Source organism: Melitaea cinxia, chromosome 12 (assembly GCF_905220565.1).
Source record: "Melitaea cinxia chromosome 12, ilMelCinx1.1, whole genome shotgun sequence".
Lineage (NCBI taxonomy): Eukaryota > Metazoa > Arthropoda > Insecta > Lepidoptera > Nymphalidae > Melitaea > Melitaea cinxia.
The window spans coordinates 11,342,976-11,369,364 of record NC_059405.1 but is presented as its reverse complement, the minus strand read 5'-3'; the positions used below and the strand labels follow the sequence as shown (position 1 = coordinate 11,369,364).

At 35.2% G+C, this 26,389-nt stretch overlaps 1 protein-coding gene across 1 annotated transcript in view; it reads left to right on the top strand.

The window, feature by feature from the left end:
- Positions 1 to 20,791, top strand: part of LOC123658458 — an 85,575-nt gene extending 64,784 nt beyond the window's left edge. The window contains exons 3-5 of the mRNA XM_045593879.1: positions 701 to 827; positions 20,235 to 20,344; positions 20,432 to 20,791. Coding sequence (XP_045449835.1) covers positions 701 to 827; positions 20,235 to 20,344; positions 20,432 to 20,791 — 597 coding nt within the window. The remainder of the gene's footprint in view (positions 1 to 700; positions 828 to 20,234; positions 20,345 to 20,431) is intronic.
- The last annotated feature ends 5,598 nt before the right edge of the window (positions 20,792 to 26,389 follow it).

The following is a 26,389-nucleotide window of genomic DNA, read 5'->3' as shown; positions in this document are numbered from 1 at the left end:
AACTTCGATAACAATGTTTTTAACATATCTGTTTAAAAAAATAGTAATTAATGCCGTATTGTTAAGGTGATATGTGCTGTTAGTGAAGATCAATTATTACATAATGACGCCTTGATGCAGGTTATAATTAATATAACGTCAGTGAAAGTTCTGTTTAACAAGGAAACTCATTTAAATTGTTCGACATATGCCCACTAATCCATTATAGAATGAAAACAGACAACACGTACTAGCGTAACGAAATAATTAAGCACATTATAAGTCATTCCTTCTACAGTGACTTAACATTTAAAATGTTCCAAGCAGAAAACATTTCAGATTTTATTTTTTATATTTTTAAACTATTTTATTAATTTTCCGTCGAAACCGGTAGTCGGCAGAAGTTATCACAGTGTCATATAAATATAAACATTTATCGTAGGTAATTGAATTGAAAGGTCAAATAAGTTTTACGATAATACGATTTTGTCAATAGGCAAGATAAGCTAAAAAATATAATAACAAAAAATACTGTATTATTAAAATATCTTACAAAAATAAATATAGCTTTATTTTTATAGGTTCATGATCAACAAACTTTTATTAAATTTTGGAGATATTTTCGATATTGTGTATTTAATTGTTGAATGATGTAAATATATGAAAGTAACACACATTTAGTCACATTATAGTCATTAAGTAAGTCGTATAACGTTTTCAGGTGGTGATCTGCGGTGCGGTGCCGTCGATGGTTCGGTCGGTTCGCCTCTACAGCCAATGCTCTCACATGTACGTCAACGTGTTCCCAAACGGCACTGTTATGGCCCGCTCCGGTGGAAACGACCAGCGTAAGTAATTGATCCGTCTCTATGCCTATTTAAAATTAAAACATTTGTGTTCTCTATTATTTATTAATTTTCTAGATGTTTCTAATTTGAAAGGCCTTGATAAAAATAATATTTTAAGCATATAGGCTCACGGTGGTCACGTCATTAGTACATAATTATGGTGAAATGGTCTAGCAACATTGATAAAGTTTAGGACGTAATTTTATTGTTAAAGCAATTAAATAATAAATATACATATAAAAAATAAAGTGTTAAGTATTGTTTAATGGAATAAATACTGACTAATTAATTCGTTTATAATTAACGAGTTCTTAGCGTCAGATGAAATAAACGAAGGAATTTCGAAGGCATACGTTTGTAAAGGCATAGCAAACTCACTGTAATCATGGCGGGAGCTAGACGTGAGAAACTATAGGAATATGTCAATACTTGAAGGGTCATTGGCCAGGTGCTGCAAGGTAAAGTCCGCTTTGCAATACAGTTACGGTTAATGTTGTTTTTTAATTATTTAAAAAAGTCAAGGGTTGTAAATTTTTCATTATATTTTTTTAACATTACAAAACTTGAAAAATTTTAATTATTTTTTATATTATAGTATTTACATAATCTTGAAATAAAAACTCATTTAGGTACTAGACAGTGTACGTACTTAGTAGAAGATAAATATTTATCTCGTATTAGTTTTTGTTATTACATTAGTAAGGCATCATAAAAATCTTTGGAATCTCGACTTTTATTACTTGTCTAACGAGCATTAAGTTTGAGGAGACAAAAGCGGAGTAACTGTACATTGTCTTGTCCAGTGAAAGAATTCCAAGCATTGGCAAATATGTAATATATTGTCATCATTACTCAATGTTTGCTGTAAATACGCGCAACTTTTTAGCATAGTCTACTCTCTAAATAAAAAGTACTTTCACCTCGCATTATTTCGTGAGCGCTTTGTGGTTTGCACAAGAATTATCGCAGGCTCTTTTACTGGCACCGGGCGGTAGACGCGAAGGACCTTTTTATTTGAAAATAAATAAAGGAATTCGCCTTTGTCCTTTTCGTTGTAATCTTAAAAGCAAGACATGGAATGTTTACGTTAGGGTCATGTAATTGTAAGCCTTGATACTTCAAAGAGTTTTAAGATTCACTCTTAAAATACGTTTTGTTTTAGAATTCATTTTGTTTAACTCTTTTAAAAAACATAGAAAAAGTTACGTAGGTACAAGTATTTTAACGTTTTACTTTTTCATACATGAAACATCTTCTTCTTCTTTACTGTAAATTGCTTTCATTATTCTCAAATTAGCACAGATGATTTCGCCAATGTCACGTAGAAATGAAACACGTTAACAATTCATTTCTATTTGTCATATCTTGTCAGTAAACATATTGACGAAAAAGTCGATTAAACGGTTAGACTGGGGCGTAATTGTTCATTAATAAATATCACAAAATTTATGCCTCTAAATGTTTTAATTAATGCTTGTGATACATACATTAATCATAAATTATTTTGTGATAATATTCAAAAGACATAAATGTAGGTCTGACCTAATAGGTGTAGGTCTGATACCGCATTCCATTAGACATTAGACGCTAAATTAGATGTTAGCAGAAATTTGATTTGTTTGTATCGGAATATTACATCAACTGAATTTGAACTCTGTAAACAGGTTCAGATCGCTTCGCTTTATCGGCAAATTTATTGAAATATCATTCGTCGCTAAATTTCAAAGATTAATACTACGTCGAGACAATTATGATATTGGAACTATTTCAATTATTAAATGTAGATTATATTTTCCGATCGTTGACTTTATTTTAAGTGTTTGTATTATTCGCTGACTTATATTCTTTTTAATTAGATTTATTTTCTAACGTGTTGAAAAGTGTTGTTACACCGAAAAAGTAATATTTATGAAAAAAAAAAAAAAAAACGTTTTATATAATGTGAAATACTAAAATTGCTTCAATAAACTTGAACTGAGTTGAGTTTTGAAGTTTTTTGATATTATAAGATAAGACACCTGAAACTTTTAATTTAAAAGTAAATTAAATAAAGTTTACGTAACGACATATTTCGTTTCGTTCGCCTTTTTTATACTATTATAAAATTTTATATTTTGATCGTGATAAATTAATCGCGTGAGAATAATCATTAATACTATAAAAACACTTGAGTACAGTGTGCGTCAGTAAGGAGGCAATAAAAGAAACCACGGCCAATATTAAAGTTAACGAAATAATATTAAATTGCCACTATCAGAAGGTCCGTTCTTGTCATACCTCATACGTATAATTCATCTCAGGTGGGAGATCACGCCGCGTTGGTCGGTTAGCATCGCCGGACGCGTTGCACCGCCCCCCGCCGAATATCGCATAATATATGTGACGCTTTTTAATTAAAATTAGATTTGAATGCGCTGATAAAGAAATTCAATAATTCATAAACAGTTAGGAAGAGTTAAACAGTGCAAGTGTTTGAAGTGCCGACGCCTCGGGGTAATAAAAATAACTACTTGGATTTAAGTACCTTTGCTTACATAATATAAATTGTATAAATATCAAAATACTCAAGAGTCATCAAAGCTTTATATGTTTTTTAAATATAAATACTTAATGATAATTGAGTTTTTTAGCTGGTATACCGCGTTGAAAATATTTTCGATGTATATTTTAACAATACACATTTTACACTTATAAATTAATCTCGAATTTATAAAGATAAAACAGATGAGTTCGTACATTACTAATGACATTAAAGTTATATGCAAATTTTATTAGGCGTATTTTGTTGAAATACAAAATATCAATTATCGTGTTTTGACAAAATATCTTGTTTAACTTAAAAAACAAAAAATATCTTAAAAAGTTGAAATATACTTTAACCACTTAATCAAAAGCCGACCCAAAGGGGTGTAAAAAATATTTGAAAAACCAAAATAAAATTATAACTTTTAGGCTTTACGCTTCTTAAATATTTTTTGTGCTGATTCTTCGAAACATGATTGTCGGTCCGCAAATTATACGAAATCAATCGACGGAGGCGGTGCGGCGCCTTCTCAAATTAAGTCGTTACACTTAAAAAGTATAATAATAAAATGCCCTTAATACCCTCAGTTTCGCAAAAAACCATACCACACGCATTCAAACCTATTACGTCTTTAATCTAATAAAAGACGCAATATGTGCGCGAGAGAAACTAATGGGGTTACGATTTTGATTTTATTTCAGAGTTCCCAGAAATTTATTGTTCGTGTTAGGGAGCACTCTTAAGTAACGAAATAGAATTCAAGTTGTTTGTGTTCGAACTTTGGATAACTTCAATAATTGGTCGATAAAAAATGTTTACCGTATTCCAATTATTTATCGTTTTTGTTTATGTTTTGTAACTCTGGCTTCGTGCTAAATATGTTTTGTTAGGTTATTGTGATACAAACGCGACTGGTATTTTTAAGTAATTCGTGGCTATGAGTTTATTTAAATACACGACAAAAATTTATTTAGTAAATATTATAATGAATACTACAAGCACTTAATCCACCAAATATTTAAAAAAAATGTTTAGCACCTATAAGTGACTACAGGATATTCTCGATGGATTATGTACATTCTAATATATAAAATTCTCGTGTCATGGTGTTAAACATTGAACTCCTCCGAAACGGCTCGACCGATTTTATATTTTGTGGGCATATCGGGTAGGTCTGAGAATCGGCCAACATCTATTTTTCATACCCCTAAGTTATAAGGGGGAGGGGGATTAAGCGGGTTAATAACATATATGTCAAAGAAACGTTTGCGGGGTCAGCTAGTATGAAATAAAATTTAAAATATTGTGATACACGACGCAGTATATTTATTTATTTATTTAGTAAATATTTTTATCGTTTATCATTTGATAAAACAAATAAAATTGTCGATAAAACATTATTTATTTAAATTTCTATCATACTTATCAATGTTATTGCTTTATAGTATAACATCTGTTAGTAACAATTACACGTTGGGTGGTCGTCTGTCGATCCAGACTGTTGTCGCGGATAAAAAATAACACACGTTGTTTAGTAAACACATTACATTGTAATAAAAATCGAAATTAGGTTGTTTAATGAACGACTGGTGCGATATTTTTAAGTTTTAATAAGCGTTTGCTTTCTCTGAAGTGCTTGCACGTTGCTTTTACGTGTTTATATTTTAAATAAATTCCTTTATTACACATTTAAATTTTATTCTAAAACAATTTTGCCGTTGTATATTTTAGATTTCAAACGAGGCTAAATGTTGGGGATCTTTTTAAATGTATTCTTTAGAGGACTTAAAAGAATTTTAGTTAAAAAAAATTAACAAATACACAGTGATTGAATGAGTGATGTAATAATAAAAACTTTAACATTAACTAGAAGGTAATTCGACGGCGGGTAATTTAAATCAAAAGTATAATGTATCGAAATCATTCATTACATTTTTTTATAATCACATCTTTTATATCTAAATCACCAAAAGAAAAGGATACCTTACAATTTTCTGTTAGTTTTAAAGTCAGTCAGAAATCCAAGGTATATAAAACAGTCTAAGTAATCTATCCCTTGAGAAATAGAAGGCAGCAGTCTCGATTTATATTATCGATTGTGATGTCTGCACGTAGTTATCGAAATATATATTGACCCGATTTCCGATGTTGTGACAATTCCTATTCAATCATATCATTCGATAAGAGCAGCGCCGTGTTTCACTCTTTCGACTATCAAAATAAAAATGTTCGGTCAGATTATCATTGCAACTCCGTGTAAGTAACAGAGTGACACATTTTAGGTTCGACATGTTAGGTTCACCGACTTTTTGTTAAGTAGGTACTTAGATTACAAAAGATGTGACTAAATGATCGAATCAAGTGTCAAGTTAGTTCTGAATGTATTGGAAGGTCGATGTTCTCAAGATACACAATTAACTTATTTTAGAAATAGTGAAATAATTTAAGCGCAAAGTTTTTGTTTTGTACACTGTTTCAATTTTATATTGTATTTTTTTCAAGTAATGCTAGCATTGTTAAAAACGTTTAATTTTTTCTTAATTACATCATCCTTTTTATGCTAAGCGATTTTATTTTTTCGTCTTTATTGAACAAATAAACCTAAACTAATATTATGAAGCTGAAGAATTCGTTTGTTTGTTTCAACGCGCTAATTTCAGCAACTACTGGTCCGATTTGAAAAATTCTTTCAGTGTTAGATAGCCCATTTATCGAGGAAGGCTATAGTTTATATATCATAGCGCTAAGACCAATAGGAGCGGAGCACCAATTAAGAACGTTCCATAATCGGATTTTTTTTCCTTTTGAGAGCTTCCGCTGCGTGCCCTGCGTAAACAGTAAAAGTTTTGCAAAAATCATGTGTGATAGAATTCTTCCTATTCCTCGCGGACGAAGTTGCAGGCAGAAACTAGTTATTAAATACTTTTCAACTTAGTCATGATTTTAAATATTATTGGGAAGGAACGAATGTCATCTTATAACATCTTCACTAAGGCTGGACATGTGCTGTTAAAAACAAGTTGTTATATGTGTTAAGTAACAATTTTAAATCGCCATCTCCATGCAGTTAGACGTCGATCGTTTTATACAACATTCCATGAATGCATTATTTCAAATAATTTCGCAGATTCGCACGATGACCTTTACTTAATTTGCAATGATATAGAATATATTTGCATTCAGTAATATGTTCGGATAGCAGAATAGTGTGTATTAGTGTCAATGCCACATTGTTTGTGGTCACATGTCTGGTCTGACTAGACAGCTATCCGATATAGTAGGCTAATGCATTTATTGATACCGTAGAAAAAGATTAGATACAGGAGAACGACACGAATTCCACGACAAACTTTTATCACTTGTGGACTTTCAAAAGCAACTTAGAATTTCAGATAATTCTATATCCTTAAAAAAATAATAAAATGGGTTGGGTTGTCTGGATAAAATCGCTAATTAGTCATAAGTCCACCCATTGTACTTCACTGTCTGTAACTATCTTTATGCTTTGTTTTTAATATATTTGTTGTGTACAATAAAGTACAAAATCAATAAATAATAAAAAACGCCGTTGACAAAAAAATCAATATTTGATCTTTAAAGAAAGCTTTCTAGGAATAAATTTATTTATACACTGACATTGTATGAATAAAAAAATGTATATATTTTTCACTATTATAAATAATATATTTTTGTGTCACAAAATTTTTCATTGAAACAATTTTAAAGATACACAGAAATCTATAACAGTCGATCAGTGATTAAAATGCTGATAAACATATAATTAATATGTACTACATTATGATTGAACTGAGATTAGTAAGAATTTGTTATAATTTATCACCATCACATTTTTGGTATATTGTAATGTAATTATTTAATACATATATGTATTTACACACTAATAACAAAAAAATATATCCCAGTTGTGAAGTTATCGTTTGTTTTTTCTTATAAAAAGTGTTTTTGAGGAATACCATATACATGTAAAAAGTTGAAGAACATTTTTAGGTCCATTAAATTAAAATAAATAATTTCATAAACATATTTTTTATTATTAGAATTTTATATAGTAATTTGAAGAAACTATTTACTAAAGTTACTTTTCTGGTAATTTTATGAATAAGCAACGGCAAAATTTAGCAGTTTCATCATGATTACATCTTCAAATTATTGGTAGATTTTTTTATTAGCGTATGAATTTTATAAAACCACGTAAATATAAGACTCAAAAACTGTTCTCAACGCTTACATTACTATTAGTTCAATAGTGTTTTAACTCTACTTAATGTAGTTTGGTATCAACGCCCGATTTCTTCTGTTCTAAAATTCTAAGTGATAAATCAACGGCACTTCCACAACCCAACAGAAAAACGATTATCATTGTAACAAGTGCGTGTACGCAATTAATTATCTGTAACGAATATTTTACATAGATCGAAAGTAACACATTTGAAAGATGGCTGGTAACTTTCGTAGCTTGTCGGTTGTAACTGGTTGTTGGAAGTGGATAGACGCTCGATTATAATTTCATAATGCTAATGAGTAAGACATCTAATAATATAACTTTTATATAACCGATATGAGAAATAATTTACATTGCTCGTACTTTACAAGTGAAATGCTTGTTTTATTTATAATGATTAAAATATTTATTGTAATTTATAGTACGATATAACTTGTTTTTTTTTATAAGTAAAGATACTAATCGTATGATATACTATTTGATATTTTCTTTAATTGCTCAACATAAAAATAAATCGTGAAACAAGTATGTGTTATGTAATAATGTTACCAAATATACATTTTATATATCATTTGTTTAATAGAGCGATATAATAGAAATATCAAGTGAAGATTTGTCTCGTTGCTTAAGGATTAACTTCAAACCAGAATTAATGATAAAACTTTGACGATTGTTATCTCGGATTAAGACTGTACTAACAGCTTTAATGTATAACACGGTGTTTCGACTCCACCTTTTTGTTTTATAGTAGCGAAAGTGCGTTTTCATTTCCTTATGACATAAAATGTAATAAAATAGTGATTAGTGGTTTTTAAAGCAAATTTTAACTTTAATTTTGTACTATGTTACAATATAGAAAATATATCTTTTTAATATAACGTTATAAAAACGAGTACACTGAAAAATGTTTGTCAACCAACTTCATATGATACGTAAACGCTACGATATTTAAAGTTAAAATTAATATTTTTTTAAAATTTCAAATTAGTTATATTTTTAGGCAAAAAGCGACTTTATATGATATTATATTTAAAAAAAACTCTAATGTATTTATTTAAAATGAGTATTTTTGGTATACCTACATTTAAAAGCTTTATTTAATGAGTCATTAAAATCAACTATACATTAAATTCTCCACCTTTTTTGGAATCAGCTAATATAAAAAATTACAAAAATCGCTTAGTAACGTTATTAAATAACGGAAACAAACCCTCAGCGGTTAAGAGAGCAAAGGAATTCATCACAGGATACTCTTCAGATGCCTACCTACCGCAGTTGAACCCGGGATTATCCATCGTTAGTCTAATCTCTGGCTAAGTAGTCTAAGCGTGTTTGTCCTCCGGCTTAGATATCTGTTACCTACTCTGACGCCATGTACGCAGTATCAACGTCTCTCGTCTTTAAGCAAATAAATTAAAAAAAAAAAATTAAACTGCAGTTATAAAAAGGTTCTAAGAATATACAGATCGTAGTTTTTTTTTTGTTTTTTTTTTTGTGGTTTTTTTTTAATGTCAGTAGGTCGGCAAACAAGCGTACGGCTCACCTGATGGTAAGCGATTACCGTAGCTTATAGACACCTGCAACACCAGAAGCATCACAAGCGCGTTGCCGAACCAATCTCACCTTACTCACCAACAGGAACACAATACTGCTTGAAAACAGTATTATTTTGCTGTGATCTAGTTTAGTAAACTAGATCTTAGTCGAGTAGAAAATAAAATATTGAATATATTTTTTACTATCTTTTACTATACACGACTATTTTTTACTTCGTGAAAACTAAATTAGGCAGGTAAAACTGCTTGACTACACTTGAACTATGTTTTTAGATATGTTAATTAGCTTAAATTGAAAGTTGATATTATAGCAGTATTTTATAGTATTACAGTTAAAAATGTTAAGTTTTATTATGTCTAAAGTATTTTATTTCGATACATAGAGGTATTACGTCTTGTAGTTAGTTGAAATGTATTTCTCTTAAACGTATAGGAATGTATGACAGCTCGGAGCACGAAACAGGAAAGCACTTTAAAAGTGTCAAACTGTATGTCAAACACAGGGAACGAGAAAATTGCAATTCCATGTTTTAGTTGACAACTAGTTTGGAACTCTGGATTTTTAATCGTATCAATCGCACGAGTCTCTCGAAAATAGAAACTGAATTGAAAAAAAGAACGTTAAATTGTTTAAGTACAATCCCAACTAATTTTTGTTTTTGTTTTATATTATTTCGAATTTCGATTATTTTTAAATACTCTGGTTTTAACGCATATGTAGCAACATTCATAGTAAACGTATTCTAAAAAGTATATAGTGTACTTATAAGTAAAAGTACTTCTTGAAAACTCTTTAACTAGACAGAATAACAGCAAGCTTGTTTCGAAGAAAAAAAAATGATTTTGAGTTTCTAAACTTTTTTTAAAATCTTTTTCTGCTAAAAATCTATCTTCTGACAGTAATGAGAAGACACTTGAATTTTTTACAAGTACGGCTTCACTGTTCCCACTGCAGTATTGATTTCTGAAAGTGGACCTGGACCTGGGTGGAGCGCCAGAGGGTCACGGGAAATTAGAAGAGATTATGGAGGCTATAATTTAGCCACTACCTCTCTTCCAGTGGGTGTCGTAAGAGGCGACTGAGGTATAGCAAAGTTCCACTACCACCTTGGAACTATTGAAGCCGACCGATGGCTTATACAAAAGACTGAGAGTATAATCAGTGCCTTTATATGGCATTTGTGGACTACGAGAAAGCCTTTGACACTGTCGAGACACGGGCTGTCCTAAACCTGACTGCCGATATATCAAAGTACTGAGATGTATGTACGATGCGGCGACGATGATCGTTCATATCCGAGACCAGAGAACGAGTCCCATTTTCCTTCGTCGCGGGGTAAGAAAGGGGGATGTAAAGCTTACCACTGCGCTTTAGAATGTCTTTGTGGCCTTAGATTAAGGGGGATTATGCATCGACAATGTGTCCTGCCTGTGGACACTGACGAAGGGATTTTTTTCCACAAGCTTAAAGTCGCTCAACGTTTAATGAAACGTGACTCTCCGCGAGAGACCGAAAGTATCTGACATAGTCCACACAGAATTAGCAAGTTGAAGAGGCAGGGGCTGGTTACCCGTGTCCAAGGATCAATGGACTTGGGATCAGACGTGGCTTGGAGTGGGGGCCGCGTGTTGACAAACGAAGTGTGGGATTTCCGCCGGCCCGCAGGACCGACGATCTACGTAGGATTTCCCGGTGTAGGCAGAATACGAAAAACCGGGATGTCTGGCGCAAACTTGGGACGGTTCCACCAGCAGTGGACTGCAATAGGTTCAACTGAATTTTTCATATATAGTACAGTTTCACACTAACATATAAACTTTTCTTAAATATCGTTTCTTTGGAATAAAAACGTGTTTTTCTACTACGCGCGACATTGTCTTGACCCTTTATCACGAGTTATTTTGAGATGACGTGATTTAAACATATGTATAAAAAATATTTGACATCACGTATTAAACATAAGGTCCTAATAGATAACGTTATTGTAATTAAAATATTATAACTGTAATTATTCAAGACAATTATGCCAGTTTTACGTTTATAAATTTTATTGAAAGATAAATAATATTAAAATTCATCAATCGATACTAATATTTTATCCAGGAAAGATTTGATTTATTGTTTGTGTGTAATGAATGAATTAAAAAGTCTTTTAATAACTAGTAGTCACTAGTCCGAGTTCTAAAATCTTTCCTTAGTGGAATTCTATGTAATCACTGAGTGACACAGGCTATTTCGACCAAAAATAAATGGAACTGCCAAGGTCGTGTATTCTATACGGACGAAACCGCGTGTGAAATGCAAGTTTTCAGTAACGTATGAAGTAAATATTTGAGGTTTCGGTTACATGCAATTAAAGTCAAATTTATAAAATGTTACCAATTATACTTTAAATTTTAATTTATTTTATCATTACCGCATAGTTCCCGTTACGCTAGTAAATTAATTACACGTAGGAGTATTGTATATTAAAAGTTGCATTGAGTTAACCATTGATTTTGATTTTTGATTTCCAATAAATTTAATGCAGACTCTTGAAGTGTGTTTAACCATCGGCTATTCGCTGTAAAGAAAATGCAGGTTACAAATAAGATTATGTCGATAGAACATTATCAGGACGATAGGCGGTCATTGGCCGCTGATCCGTCGACCAATTACAAATGTAGACTATAATATTTACAGAAGTTTACATTAAGTTTTATGTACGCTTGGAAAAATATTGAAAATTTATAATAAAAGTCGCTTGTTATTATTACCCAATTTACGTTGACACTTATCTATTGACGTAAACACTTAACATCTCAAATACATATTTTTTTTATTGTTATGACATAACTCATATTATTTAATATTTGACACGTGACCTCATGTTGTAGATTAAAATAAAGTGAGTTGATAAACGCATCAAATAATCCTATTTATTTTATGTAAATAACTTAAATTAATTTTTAGTAGTAGACGAGTTTTTGAAGTTTTTCTTAATTATTAAATATCATTGATATTTTAAAAACTAGTTACACTATTTTATATTAACATAGAATGAACGCTAAAATTTAATCCTTAGTGTTTTTACACTATTATTATTAATATTATTACTTAAATTAATAGAAGAATGATCTGAGTTAAAAGTACAAATAAATTATCGTCGTGTACGTTTCTGACAGTAGTTATGGTTAACACGGAACATTTGATGAGTCTTTGACTGATAAAACACAGAAATAGAGCGTAACAAATCACGTTTTAACCGCGCATCGAATCAAGAATTCTATAGAATAGGAGAAAATTATGTACTGAAGATGTCTATGAATATACGAGAGGAAGAGAAACTCTCGTTTCCATAAACCCTTTTCAGTACTAAAAAGGTACGCTATTGTCCATTGTTATACTATTTACAAACATAATAAGACATATTTCGTGTTGTACACGGTCATATATAGTTCTTTTTTGCAGCTATATGTAATTTTAACGATTAAGCTTAGACATGTAACTATATGGGTCAAAATTTTTTCTTAAATATATCTACCAAATTTCTTCAATAAATGTAGGCATGGCGTCGGCACGATCAAAGTGTTATGTTTGACTTGTAAAGTGGAGATTACGTTGTCTTTTCAAAAATTAGCCTATGTCTATTACGATGGTTGGGCAATGTTTACGTTTTTCTTGTTACGAAAGAAATATGGCCCATTGGCCGACCGGGTTATGTTTGTACACCTTCGAATAAGTGTTTGTCGGACTGTTTGTGAGACCCATACACGTTTTAACTTGAAACATAAAGAACGAACGTCATAAAGGGACTATTACTTTTTTATCAAATAATTTATTGTAATATAATGTACTAAACGAACAGTAAAAAATTATCACAAAGTTCTTCATAATGATTAAATATGTAATACAGAATTATATTTCATAGTTTTATTTCAATTTCACTCCATTTGTTTATTTTATAAATAAGTTGTGGTATTATGATAGCGGAATGTTTCTTCTACGTAACAAAGACATATTCAAACAAAAAATATGAAACATAGTTAATTTAGTGGATTAAATTGTAAGCCCCTTTGTAACCTTAGCTGTTATCAAAGTTTACAACTCTTTTATCTTTTTATAAACAAATTTTGTGACTTTAATTAAATTATCTCAAATATATAATATTTAAGTAAAAGCCGATTCGCAGACATAGCACCTCTGGTTTGCGACAAAAAAATCTGTAATATGGAGTTTTTATGCTAAACTCTAATATGATGACAAATAAAATTATTTACCTTGTGGTGTTAAGGCCAATCTGTTTTATATAAAATCGGTTACAATGAAATAGGTCAAAAGAACGGGTGAAAGATAACAGAATCTGTCGTACTATTAAACCGTAAACTGTGTTATCACTTTCACACACTCCGGTACTATCGAAATTATAACAAATTTATGTTCTTGATGCAATGGCTGGAAGGGTTTTATTTCTTTGAATGTTAATTGAAATGACATGGTCGGTGTCACAGGCGGTCGTCTGTACATTTTATTTTTATTAATTCTTTTTATTAGCGTCCCATCGCGTTTGGTCATCGAATTCCATACTCAAACTTTCCTCTCTTATGTTATCTAATCGATAACCAGGGGTAGACTTACATGTCACTGGTTTTGATTACTCGGGAACTTCCTCTTAGCATCTCTTACAGTCAGTCGTATTAAATTTATTTTGTTATACACTCACGATATCTAGGTTCATTTGTGTGACTTTGATATTACATTTACTTCACGTTAAAAATAAACATTGTGATTATTTATATTTTTTATTCATTTTCTATTTCATAAAATGAATAGTAAATTTTTAGTATTTTAGATTACCTCACGTTAAGCCGATCTACGAATCCTTTTTACCTGTTCATACTTATCGTTACTTGCTTAAGCCTATCATTTCTGATAATTTAAAAAATTCTTTATAGACGTATGTAATCCGATCTTAGTCCGCATATTCGTAGTCCGGCAATAGATTAATATTTAGTGACGTTTTCTTATTTATACTTTGTAAGTGTTTAAATATCAATAACGATTAGGTTGTGTTGCACTAAGACTGTCGGCTATATATTCCTATGGGTAATTGAATTTATGATGTGACCACTGTCGGCATGATCTTTACCATCTTACTATAATTTACATTTACAGCGTCTCTATTTATTACACTATAATTACATTATTAAATATTTTTAGATACATTGTATTTGTGTTATAAATACCACAGTAAATAAGTGGTTTATGTAAAACATTAGCACATACAGGGCGTATATTTTTTTTTTTTTTTTTTTTTTTTTATAACGATATATATCCACGGGCTTATAATGCCCGTGCTCTTGTTATTCCAATTATTTGTTTGTTACTCTCGATACCTTGGCACCTACATATGCAACTTAGAGACTAATTAAACTAAGCTTAGTATCACTAATCCTACGTGAGTCCACCGACCAAAATTTAAAGTTATGCTAACTTAATTTACTTATATATATAATTACTACTATTTATTATTACTTTTCCTTTTCTTCACTTTTATCTTACAATTGTCCAGGGGTAGAAGCTGCGTACATTTCTTGAAATTTTTGTATTTATACTGTTATTTTTATTATCTAAGTTTATATTTACACTTATATGCTAGTTATCATATATGTACACTTATTTCCTAGTTACCTTATATATACACTTATGGCCTACTGGCCTACTTACAATATACACTTAGCCTAGGTTACTGTTAGTAAGTTTTTTTTTTTTGTTCGTTTTTTGTTTCTTTTTTATATATATTCTTATATATTTATCACCATATATGTATTTTTTTTTAAATTAATATTATATAATTAATCTTAATTAATTTGTTACACATGTTAAGTATAAATAATTTGTACACGTTATGTTATATGTAATTAATCCTATTTAATTTAGTAATTATTATTTATATTTATATAATTAATCGTATTTAATTTAGCACTTAGTACTTATGTTTATATACACACTATTTTTTTTATTCAACAAGTGTCTTCACACGTCAATAGTTTTCAACATGTCGAGCACACTCTCAGTGACGGCGGCATCTCTGTGATGAATCGCCATCTTGAGACTGTGCTCGAGTATTTTCTTATCCGCGGTCTCCGCTGCCCTCGCCACAAAGCGACCAATTGCGTCGTCACGGTCGTCGGTGTAATAGACACAGGTGTTGGTGTGTCTAGTCACCGCGACTACAGCGTGCGAAACGCTGTCGTGGATCCTGAGCCTCCTCGCCTTCGTCTGGAGGACAATGACGTCCTCGTAGGTCTGGCCCTGCGCCTCGTGAATGGTTAAGACGCGCGATCCCTCCCCGGATCCGTATCCCTGGTCAGTCAGCAACCTCTTCTCCTCTTGCGTAAAGACCAGGTATAAGGTTCGGTCTCTTCTTGCAGGAATACGCGCGCCCGTGAGGCTCTCCACTCGCAAAGATCGGATCTTTGGGCTTGAGCTGTATACGTCTTTATAAACTTCGCTGATGGCAAGGGCTACGTCTTTGGGATTTCGATGCGTGCATGACAACTCGCACGAGATGGTTGTTATCCGGGTTGGTCTGCAGTACCGCATTTCGAACAGGTTGTCCCTGTCGATGTACGGCAGCTGGTTTATGTCTCCGATAAGGACTACCTTCTGAGCTCCCGATAGTCGGGCGGCCATTACTATGGCTCCGAAGTGGTTCATGAGGGCCTCGTCCACCGTTAGGCGGTTGATTTTTGAGCCCTCGTTGAACCCATTAACTAGAACGGAGGCCATAGTGCGCACCTTTTGCTTGGCTTTGTTGCCGTAGCGGTGCGCCAGTTTTTCTTTTAAGTCTTTGGCCGCCTCGACTGTGGTCGTAATCACGACCTCCGTGTCCTCATCGAAGTCCCCGACTATGCGAGTTGTCTTGCCGCATCCCGGTACCCCGTTTATCCACTCCAGTGATGGTAGTTCCCAGGGCACGGTCGGTAAGCCGTCCTGGTCGCCCGAGATGGTTTTCGCCATCCGTAGCATCCGGTCCCCCAGCATTACTTTCGTGCATCTGGCCACTACCACCACTGGGTCCCCTTCAGGTGTTTCGAAGGTTTGTGGCTCCTCGTCATTCCCCTCCGACTCGACTGCGCTCACGAAGCCTGCTGTGCTGTTATATGCTGCCATATACCTACCCGACATCTTGCCCTTGAGTATTTGTCGGGTTTCACTGTTGTATATGGCCGCTTCGGCTTCCTCGAGTTCCACCTCCAGTAATCTTTGGTGATCGTACTGGTAGGCCTGCATGATCTTTTTGCAGGTGGCCAGGCTTACCTCGCGGTTTGCCTTTATTATCGCCAGGAACTCGATTAGGGCGTTCTCCGCATGTTGTAGCGGTGTGGAGGCAGGTCGAAGTCTCGGCGGTGTTACATGTCCCATGTCGGCCTTAGTACGAGCGGCCGGTGACGCCTCCGGGTGCCTCGGACTATTGTCTCTGGTGAACCTGCTCAGCGCCGCCGATTGCCGCTCACCCTGTCCAGCCTTTTTGGGAGAGAGGTGATGCGGGAGCTTGCCTGGTTTTGGGGAGATGGTTGCGTGGATAAAGGTCGCCAATGGCATCGAGCTCGGCTTAGGTTCAGGTGTGGCCTTTGCCTTAATTCGCTCTGCCTTCTGGGTCTCGATCCGTTGTTGTAGGCGCTCCGAGCCGCAGAGCGCGGACTCGGCGTCGGCCGGAGATGCAGGAGGTGTTGGTGTTATGGATTTCGGTCTTAGATATCCGAGATCCTCCCCCCTGTCTTCGTAGACTATGACCTCACTGTACTTGGAGGCCATTAGGCAACCGTACCTATCAGATACGTCACCTCTATCATATCCGACCCTGATCGAATCCACGCTCATTCTTTTGGGGATTCCACCGGGGGTCTCGCTCAACCGGCGTAGCCACACACTAGACTGCGTAAAGGGGGACGTCTCTCCCCACTCGAACAGCACGATGGATTTGTTATTCAAACGCACCAGATGGTAGGTCAAGTCGCCCTTCTGTTCTTGCGATAGCGCTGTGATTTTAGTGCGCTTTATACTTGTCTTTTGCGTGCTACCCTTTAACAGTAAAGCGAGCCCCGGCGAAATCGCCAGCCTATCGCGTCCTTCGGAACGACAGAAACTTATTCCCATCCTCTCTACTTCGCTGTCCATGAACAGAGCCACGCATCTGGTTTTAATTCCCACTACTTCGCTTCCGTTCCCTTCGCTAAGCGAGGATTGTGTCATCCCGCTGTGGGTCGGTTGCGGAGGTGCGTTTTGGTCGGCTCTATTCCTGAACAGTTTCTGCAGCGAGGAGGGCATGACCTTTGTTATTTGACCCAGAAGGGTGCGGCCAGGAGAAATCCGCGGAGCCGTTGAGCTGTTTCTCTGAGTGGCTTGTTGGACACAGTTTTGTTGTGTTTGTAGTTGTGCGTTGTGTGTTTGGGTGTGTGTTGCGTGGACGACGGTGTTAGCGCTCTGCGTGGGTATTACAGCAGGTGGTGGAGCGGTCGTGCTGTTCCTTTTTGCGGCTATATTGACGGCCTTTCTCGCGAATGTGAGGAAGGCAGTTCTGTTTTTTTCACTCTCCAGGATGGTATGGAGCGATGTCCGCTCAAGTTTGATCTGGAGTTTGAGTTCTAGATCTAGCCTATCCTTACTGAATCTCGGGCAGTCCAGTATAACATGCAGAACTGTCTCCTCACAATTCGGATCGCAGATACATGAAGGACTGTCAGTGAGGTGGAATCTGTGGAGATACGCCGCAAATCCTCCGTGGCCGGTCAGAATTTTTGTGTCGACAGCTGTTGGTGCCGATTTCCTTACCAGCCTGCAAGCGGTCTTTACATCCGGTAGGAATATTTTCGTGACCGAGCCCGTCTCCGAAGAATTATATCTTTCCTGCCACATCCTGACAGTCTCTTCCCTGATCCGCCTTCTGACATACGAGATGGGTACTCTGTCGTAGTCAGGTGCCGTCTTTTTTGTTAAGGCCGCCTTTTTGGCCAACCCGTCCGCTCTCTCATTGCCCGGTGTTCCAACATGGGCCCTCAACCAAAAGAACCGCACTGTCTTATTCTCCTCCCGGAGCTGTCTGATTCGACTCTTCATTTCCAGGGCCAGAGGGTGAGTCACTGAGGGGCTCCTCAGCAGATCTAAAGATGACCTCGAGTCGCTCAAGATGTTAATGGAGCATGACTTTGAGGTTTTTGCCATGTCCACGGCTCTGAAGAGTGCGTACATCTCCGATTGAAAGACAGTGTTGTGCGGCTCTAACCGGAAAGTAGAGTATCTTACTTCCCTGCCTTGGTCCCAGCATGTGAGGGCGGCTCCTACTTTACCCTCTATTTTGCTTCCGTCGGTAAAGATGAAAGGCCCGACGATGTTGTGTTCTTCAAGGACTTCGGGGTTCAGATTCTCTAAGCGCTCGTACTCTGTTGTCATGAGTAGGGAAGGGTGGGGATTTTGCATTGGTCCCACCCTGCGCTCTAGCTCTCTTCCCGGTGGAAGAAGATCCGTGCTGTGACCTTTTTTGGTTTTGAATAGTATGGCCGCCTCTCGGACGCGAAGGTCTAACGGGAGCAAGCCAGTGAGGACTAGTGCCGATGTCAGAGACACCGTTCTGTACGCCCTGCACATTTTTTGTGCAAATCCTCTCTGCAGTGAGTCTAGCTGCTTTCTTATCGACAGTTTCTCTGCTGCAGGGGACCATACGCTCGCTGCGTACAGAACGATGGGCTCTATCACCGCCACATATATGATCCGTACGATCTCCCCATTCAGACCCCAACTCACTCTCGCCGCGCGCGCGAGCTGTTTATAGATGTCCGCCGCTTTTTTACACACGGCGGATACGTGCGCGTTGAGTGAGCTTCGAGTCCAAAATGAGCCCCAGCAGTTTTATTTCATCTACAAGCCTCAGTCGAGTGCCGGACATATGGATTATGGGGGTGTCGTATTTGAGTTTTTTAGTGAGCACCATCGCGTTGGTTTTGTGCGCGGCGAAGCTCAGCTTGTTACGTATACCCCACTCTTGTACGGCCGCTAAGGTGGTTTCGGCTGAGGTCTGTAGGTTGCTGGTTTTTTGGCTGGAGAAAACGAGGACAACGTCGTCCGCAAAGGCCTGGCAGTATACCCCCATCGCGCTGATCTTTCTCAGAAGCGAATCCAGTATGAGGTTCCAGAAGGTCGGCCCGCCAATGGATCCTTGGACACAACCCTTCGTGGTCTCCTTTTCACTGGTCGCTCTGGCGTAATTTACGATGACCTTTCGGTCCTGGAGGTATGAGGCGACCATAGCGTATAGGTTTCTCGGGCAATGCTTGTCCACTAGCTGTTTTTTGAGAGCCGGCCACCATGCATTGTCGAAAGCGCCCTCTATGTCAAGCGATACCAGAAGTACTATCTTCTTGGACTTAATTTCCTGCCTGATATGCTCGACGAGATCGTAGAGGGCGTCTTCCGTTCCCCTCTGTGGCATGAATCCGTACTGGCTTCGGTGCAGCGTGGGGAAGAGTCTCCACTGAAGTCTACCTATAAGCATTTTCTCAACTGTCTTTCCTAGGATTGACAGGGCGTATATTTGATTTAAATATAATAAACTGTATTTTTTACGCCTTATGTTGTTACTCAGTTTATATATTTTTTATTTTTATACAAATGGGTCGGCAAACGAGCGTACGGGTCACCTGATGGTGGATGGTGGATTGCCGTAGCTAATTCATTCGCAAGCGCGTTGCCGACGCTATCCCTAATTTCCCTAACGAGCTCTGGTCACCTTACTCAGAACATGAACACAACACTGCCTGAAACTATTATTATTTAGTTGTGATCTTCTGTAAGGCCGAGGTACTTCTCTAGTCAGACTGCTCCACATTTTGAGCAGGATATTTCCTACTGTGCCCTATCTCAGTATTATAATTTTAGTGGTAATTTTTAACTTTTTCTAAGACTAGAACGATAAAAAAAAATACGAATATCAATCCTGATTCTGAGACTTTCATATTATTAATAATGAGTATAAAGATATTTAAGGTATAGTAATAAAGGTTTAAAATTAAAATGAATACTAAAACCCCGTGTTTTGTTACAGCGAATCTCACTATCAGCACACGCGGTTTAAGCTTAGACCTGCTCATTCACTCTCCCGTTCAGGATATGTACCTGTGTTTCAACCGCTCTCGGCTTGTCGGCAGGCGGCTGGTGAGAAACTAAACAAGTTTATTATGTATTATCTTTTATTTTTTATTTTTGTTGAATAAATTTAATCGTATAATATTTTATTAACAGACACGGTTTCAAGCAGAGAGACAACCGAATTGTCTGTTCAAAGAAGAATTTGTGGACGGCTGGAACAGATATCACTTAGTGAAGAACGAAGATCGATACATAGGGTTCAACAGGCGGGGGCTCCAAGTGAAGCGCGGGAAGAGTCACGTACCAGAGCATCTGCACAAGTGCTTTTCCTTCATGAAGAAGGCGCACGACTTCGATATAAACAGGCACAATACTATGATTGCGGGCGAACTGCCGAAATTTCGCCCACAGCGTAGACTTCGGCCGCCATCGCAAAACTCCATAAAGCCACCCTGTCACGTCCGCCATCATCACAACAGGCATCAGAGGCGAAGGAACTGTGAGGGCACGTAGACGTCTCGTCTCATCATTTGCAGCTCATTTACGCTTCAACGCTTCGCGCGTTTCGTTGCCAGCTGTCGATGGACCTTGTGAGTGGACAGAGTATTAGTCAACTACCGCAGTATTATTACAGTGACGAGGACTGGATAGCGTTAGGTTAGCACACTGCCGCGATGGCCGCGGCGTTTCAAACGTCGCATGAATGGTAGCTGAAGCGAGGGAGAGAGCAAACATTTGAATGAGGAGAAAAAGCCGAGCCGAGAGACGACGTTTGGAGCTGTGAAATTCCTTAAGGTCGTGTAACATCGTGGCGCTCGTTTGCTCATGTGCCTGCGCTCGGACTCGTGCTCTAAAAGGAAAAAAGGGTTTCTGTAGAAAGAGCAAATAGTAGTCTCGCTAGTCACGAGTCTTCCGACAGACCACCGCTGAACTTTGTTGCCTGTACGCGACGTCGAAACTATGTGGCGCGTCGTCATTCATATGTGTCGAAACAAATTGTCCGTTCCTTGCAACGTACCTCTAGGACAACGTATTAGTTTACGAAGCTCGATTGCTCCGGCTGGCTCGCCATAATGTAGTTACAGCGCCTTTACGTCAATTCTCAGTGTATTATTATTTAATGCTTTACTGTTAATTTAGTACGGATCATGTTATCTGCTTGTAAATAATATTAAATATGTTTACTTATTTATCAAAAAAAAGTTTATCAAAAATTTGTAAGCTTAGATGTTAGTGTAAAATTGTATTAAAATGTTTTGTATTTAAAAAGGGGTATTTAATCCAACCAATTGCTCTCTTGTGATTAGCTACAGTTTATAATGTATGCATGACCTAGACATCTTTCTGTCTCCACCAAAAATGTCCTTACTTACCTTGTCTATTATAATTTCATGTTTTAGTTGAATTAATTGTATGACTTGTGCGTTTTGTATATATTATTTTTAAGTGTTTGCCTGTGAGTGATAGGTTTCGAATCTCTTCTGGTCCTATATCCGACTAATCGACATGAAATTGTATCTTTTTTAATGAAAACAATATAAGTTAGATTAGTTCATGTTACTTACAAACTACATTCCATAACCTAACTAAATAAAAGACACCACTGATCACCGTGGTGTAGCACGCACCGATAAAGTCGCAAAACCGTTTCTACATGATAAAGGACATTGTAATATTTAATATTTTATTAAGATCTGTGCCATAGTGTATGACCTTGTGTTTACATTGTATCTAGTGTGTAAAGTTTATGTATGTAAACTATGAGTAGATAAAAATTGTTTAACATAAGACGAATTACTGAATTAAATTATAGTGTATCCTATGCCCAGTGTCTATCTAAAATCCAGTATTTGCTAATGTTTCAATGTTGCTTCGGACGCTTTGTGTGAACGTCACGTTAGATACCATGACTTCATCGATGTTCTTGTAATCGACAATACTATATAAAAGACATAGATACATTCCAAACGAAAAAATGAAAAAATAGTTTACGATATATGCGCTTACATACACCACAAATTTGTTATATGACACTGTTTGTAATGTCGTGTCTATATTCATAATTATTGAGATGCTGAAAACGAAATCATACAATTGCTAAGAAAAATTATGAAATTAAATCATATTTAACTCGAAATTCGTTTTTATTATTATATCCCAAAAAATGTTTTAAATTCTTCTTATGATGCGTTGTAAAGATGTTATGATATATTTATTAAATAAATAGATAATTTAGATTTGTTTATATTAAAGGTTTAATTTATGTCACTGCCTCAGTTCGTTTAGTTTCATGGAACAAGCTTGAGATTCCTTTTTATTGGTGGCACCTTGCAACAAAATTCCAAATAAATGAAATTTATATTTCAATGTATTTGACAGGGTCATTTGGATTGCATTTTATGCCAACGTTGTTTGTAAGGATTAGGCAAATTACTTGCTTTTTATTATGGGATTAAGTCCATAACTTTAAAATCGACGCAAGTTCGTAAAGAATCGAAATATTTGACGATTTTTTAAACTGGCATTTTTACTAAGCCGCATATCTTACAATATTACTGAGAAGGCCAGAATACAATTCGTTAACATCAAAACGGATTCAATTTATATTCAATAAAGAAAATCTTGAAAACTAACCTGTCGACAAGTTTAGCTTTTATCGATTAGGTGCCCGTCGGTAACCAAAAGGTGATTCCAATAATCTGGCCGGAAGAAGCCGTTTACGGGTGAAACGTAACACGAAGAATAAATAGGGTTGAGTATGTTTAACAGGTATGATGCCGCATGCGTGAGTTCTGCGATTAGCACCTAGTCGGCTCCGAGAGTACAGTGAAAACAGAGGCAGGCAGCTTAAACACATTTACTGGTACTGCGCGTGTGTGTTCCTTAAAATCGTTTTGGAGTTATGTGGTCAGATGAATTCAGCGAATAACTGCATTTGAAAAAGTGTCTAACGCGCTTTCCTTAGAGTAGTTGTTAACAATGATTTGATCGATTTGCCAATTTTATTTATAATTATATTTTATTTCCCTATTTTAGTTTGATACGATTAAAGTTATGTTATGTAGTAAAGGAAACTATTCGATCGACTTTCCTATTTTATATTATTAATCGTAGTAATTAGGTTTTAAGGAACTTTAAAAACTAAGAAACTGTAATCGCATAAACTTTAAATTAACACAAGCAATAAAAATAACACCCCAACTAACAAAATGTTCGTTCGGTAGATAATTATAAAAAGAAGCCCGTACAAATCAAAAAATAAATAAATAAAAGTACATCAAGTTAAAAATTTATTAAATATGTTAACGACATTGGTTTGAAGGCTTTATACGTTAAATTTATAGCACACAATTCCTTATAATTATGTAAATTAATTTTAAATGATATAAATTAATTCATAACTTACATTTACTATAGTTATAGTTTACCCATTAAATAAATTTATAGGATTTTAAAAGGCTGGATGATCGTATATAGAAGCAAAATTTGACATTTACATAGTTATAAAAAAATATTCTGATCTTTATTGCGATCGTAACAAGACCTATAATATTTACAACACTATACAAAAGTATTGTGCAATGTAGATATATTAAGGTTTCATATAAACCGTAAATTGTAGGGCGATCGTAAAACGTCTAAAGTCTTTGTGTTTGTACCATTAACCTTATCAAGGACCTCAACGATGTAATATTATCCTACAACGTTTAAAATAACCTTGAAACACCTTGGATTATACTTGATTATTCAATGACAAAATTTATGTGTAAGCACGTAACAAAACATATTATTGTTACTTTTTTGTTTTCACAATTTCAACTAAACTACGAGTACAACACGGAACGTATTATAGGCTTTTCTCAACTGGGCTATACAGAAAAATATGTAAAGTATGTACTACAATAGTGTATATTGCTAAACCTGAAATCTAGTTTTCAGTCTATTTATAATCAAATAGAAGTTAAATAACTTGCCCATTAGACATTTAAAATCTATTTAAGATCAAAAAATTAGGTTACATTACATTTTAATTTATTCACGATACATAAATAAAAGAGACGCGTATTATTTGCATACTTAGGTTTCAGTTGTTTGACGTATCTATTTATTTACAAAAATTAACATAGTAATATATACATAATTACATAATACCGGTCTTTAGTTATAAAGTAATGACAAAAGTACAAAAAGATTGATAGCGTAAAGAATGTAACAACAATGAGATTGTTACAATAGTATGAATTTTTATCAATTTCTTGTTAACATTTGTTTTACTCATTACGTATGTAAGTACTGTGTATTATTTTCGAACGCTCGTATTAGTAACATTAGATTTGTTTTGTGTTACTTGTGTTTGAGGTAATATTACAGTACTGTATTCTTTTTTTATTTTTAATACGGAATAAATTCTTATAAGACCAAAATTTGTCTAAGTAATTAAAAAAAAAATTTAAAAAACAAAATACTGTTTTTATATATAAACATTTTATGATGCAAAAAAAAAATATCATTCATTACAGAAATTGTTTCCTCATACTTCATCACATACCTTAAGAGATAGGAGCATTGGTTCTTGCTTGTCAATCTTTATTTTCTGTTAATTTGAAACAACAATCAATGAGGAACCGTGGGGAGGCCACTGACAGGTAACGCACAGGTTCTCCTAAAGCTGCAGACGCTTTACCTACTTGGAGACATATCCATGAAAACCATTATTTGGAAAACTAATTGTTGTACAAATTTTATTTATGAAAATAAAGAATTATTATTCATATTATTCATTTATTATATTTCATTATTATATAACTAACTTTTTTGTGCATTTTTAAAATTCAATAAGCTAGGTTATCTACTACGCCAATTTTTATAACTATTTAGTGAAAGGATATATATGTGAAGAAGGCTATAAAGCATCACACTACGCGAAATGAAGCAGTAGAGATAAAGGAGATTGAAACCATTCGAATCGTCACGTATCTCTATGCTCTATATATTAGAAAAATCTTTATGGTGCTAAAATGCCTTGATTGTCAAATTAAAAAAATCTCAATTTCAATTATTTTTCTATTATTTTCGTGAATTATCTTAAATCCTTTTATTTAATACTATCAGCGATACTAATTGCATCGTAACTTACGACATAATATACCGTGTACTAATTTATGACCGATACTGGTTTTAGTGTAAATAGGTACTATGTAATAACGAACATGTGTTACATACAATATATTCAATTTGAGTTTTTTTTACATGTATGAACACATTAAATATACAAAAAGTATTTTAATGAATGTATGTTCATACAAGAAATGTAAACATTATGATATATCTTTCGCGATCTAGCGTCGCTTGCATCCAGTGGCCGCTAGCAACCCTTTTGATGACTGTCATCTGTCCACCTAGTGGGGGGTCTTCCGATGCTATGCTTACCGGTGCGAGACTGCCACTCCAACACCTCGGGACCTCAACATCCATCAGTTATTCTAACTATGTGTCCCTGCCATGGCTACTTCAACTTTGCAATCCGTTGGGCTATGACGGTTACTTTAGTTCTTCTACGTATCTACTCATTCTTTATTTGATCGCACAGAGATACTCCAAGCAAAGCTCTCTCCATCACCCAATCCTGAGTCTTCTTATGAGGCTCATCGTTTATGGTCATGTCTCTACTCCGTATGTTATCACTAGCAATACACGCTGTTTAAATACCTTAGTATTCAGGCACTGAGGAAGACTAGACGAAAAGACATCCCGGAGTTCCCCGAACGCTGCTCAACCAAGTTGGGTTTGGCAGCTGATCTCTTTTCGAAATTGGACCAACCTAGTTGGGGGTATGTCCGACTTAAATATACTCATCTACAATTTCGAGTGCAGGGTTCTCAATAACCACCGGCTGAATATAAGCTGAATAAGATGTCCAATGACATGACTTTTGTTTTGCTCATGTTCAGTTTTAGACAAACATGACAACAGACATGTGTAACACAAAAATAAATCATACGAATAATTTATTAAATTATATTTAAAAACTCTAGACCAAATATACTCGTAAAAGAACTATATGAAGAAAATGATGATCACGACCTTCAAACATTCCATAAGAGTATTCCA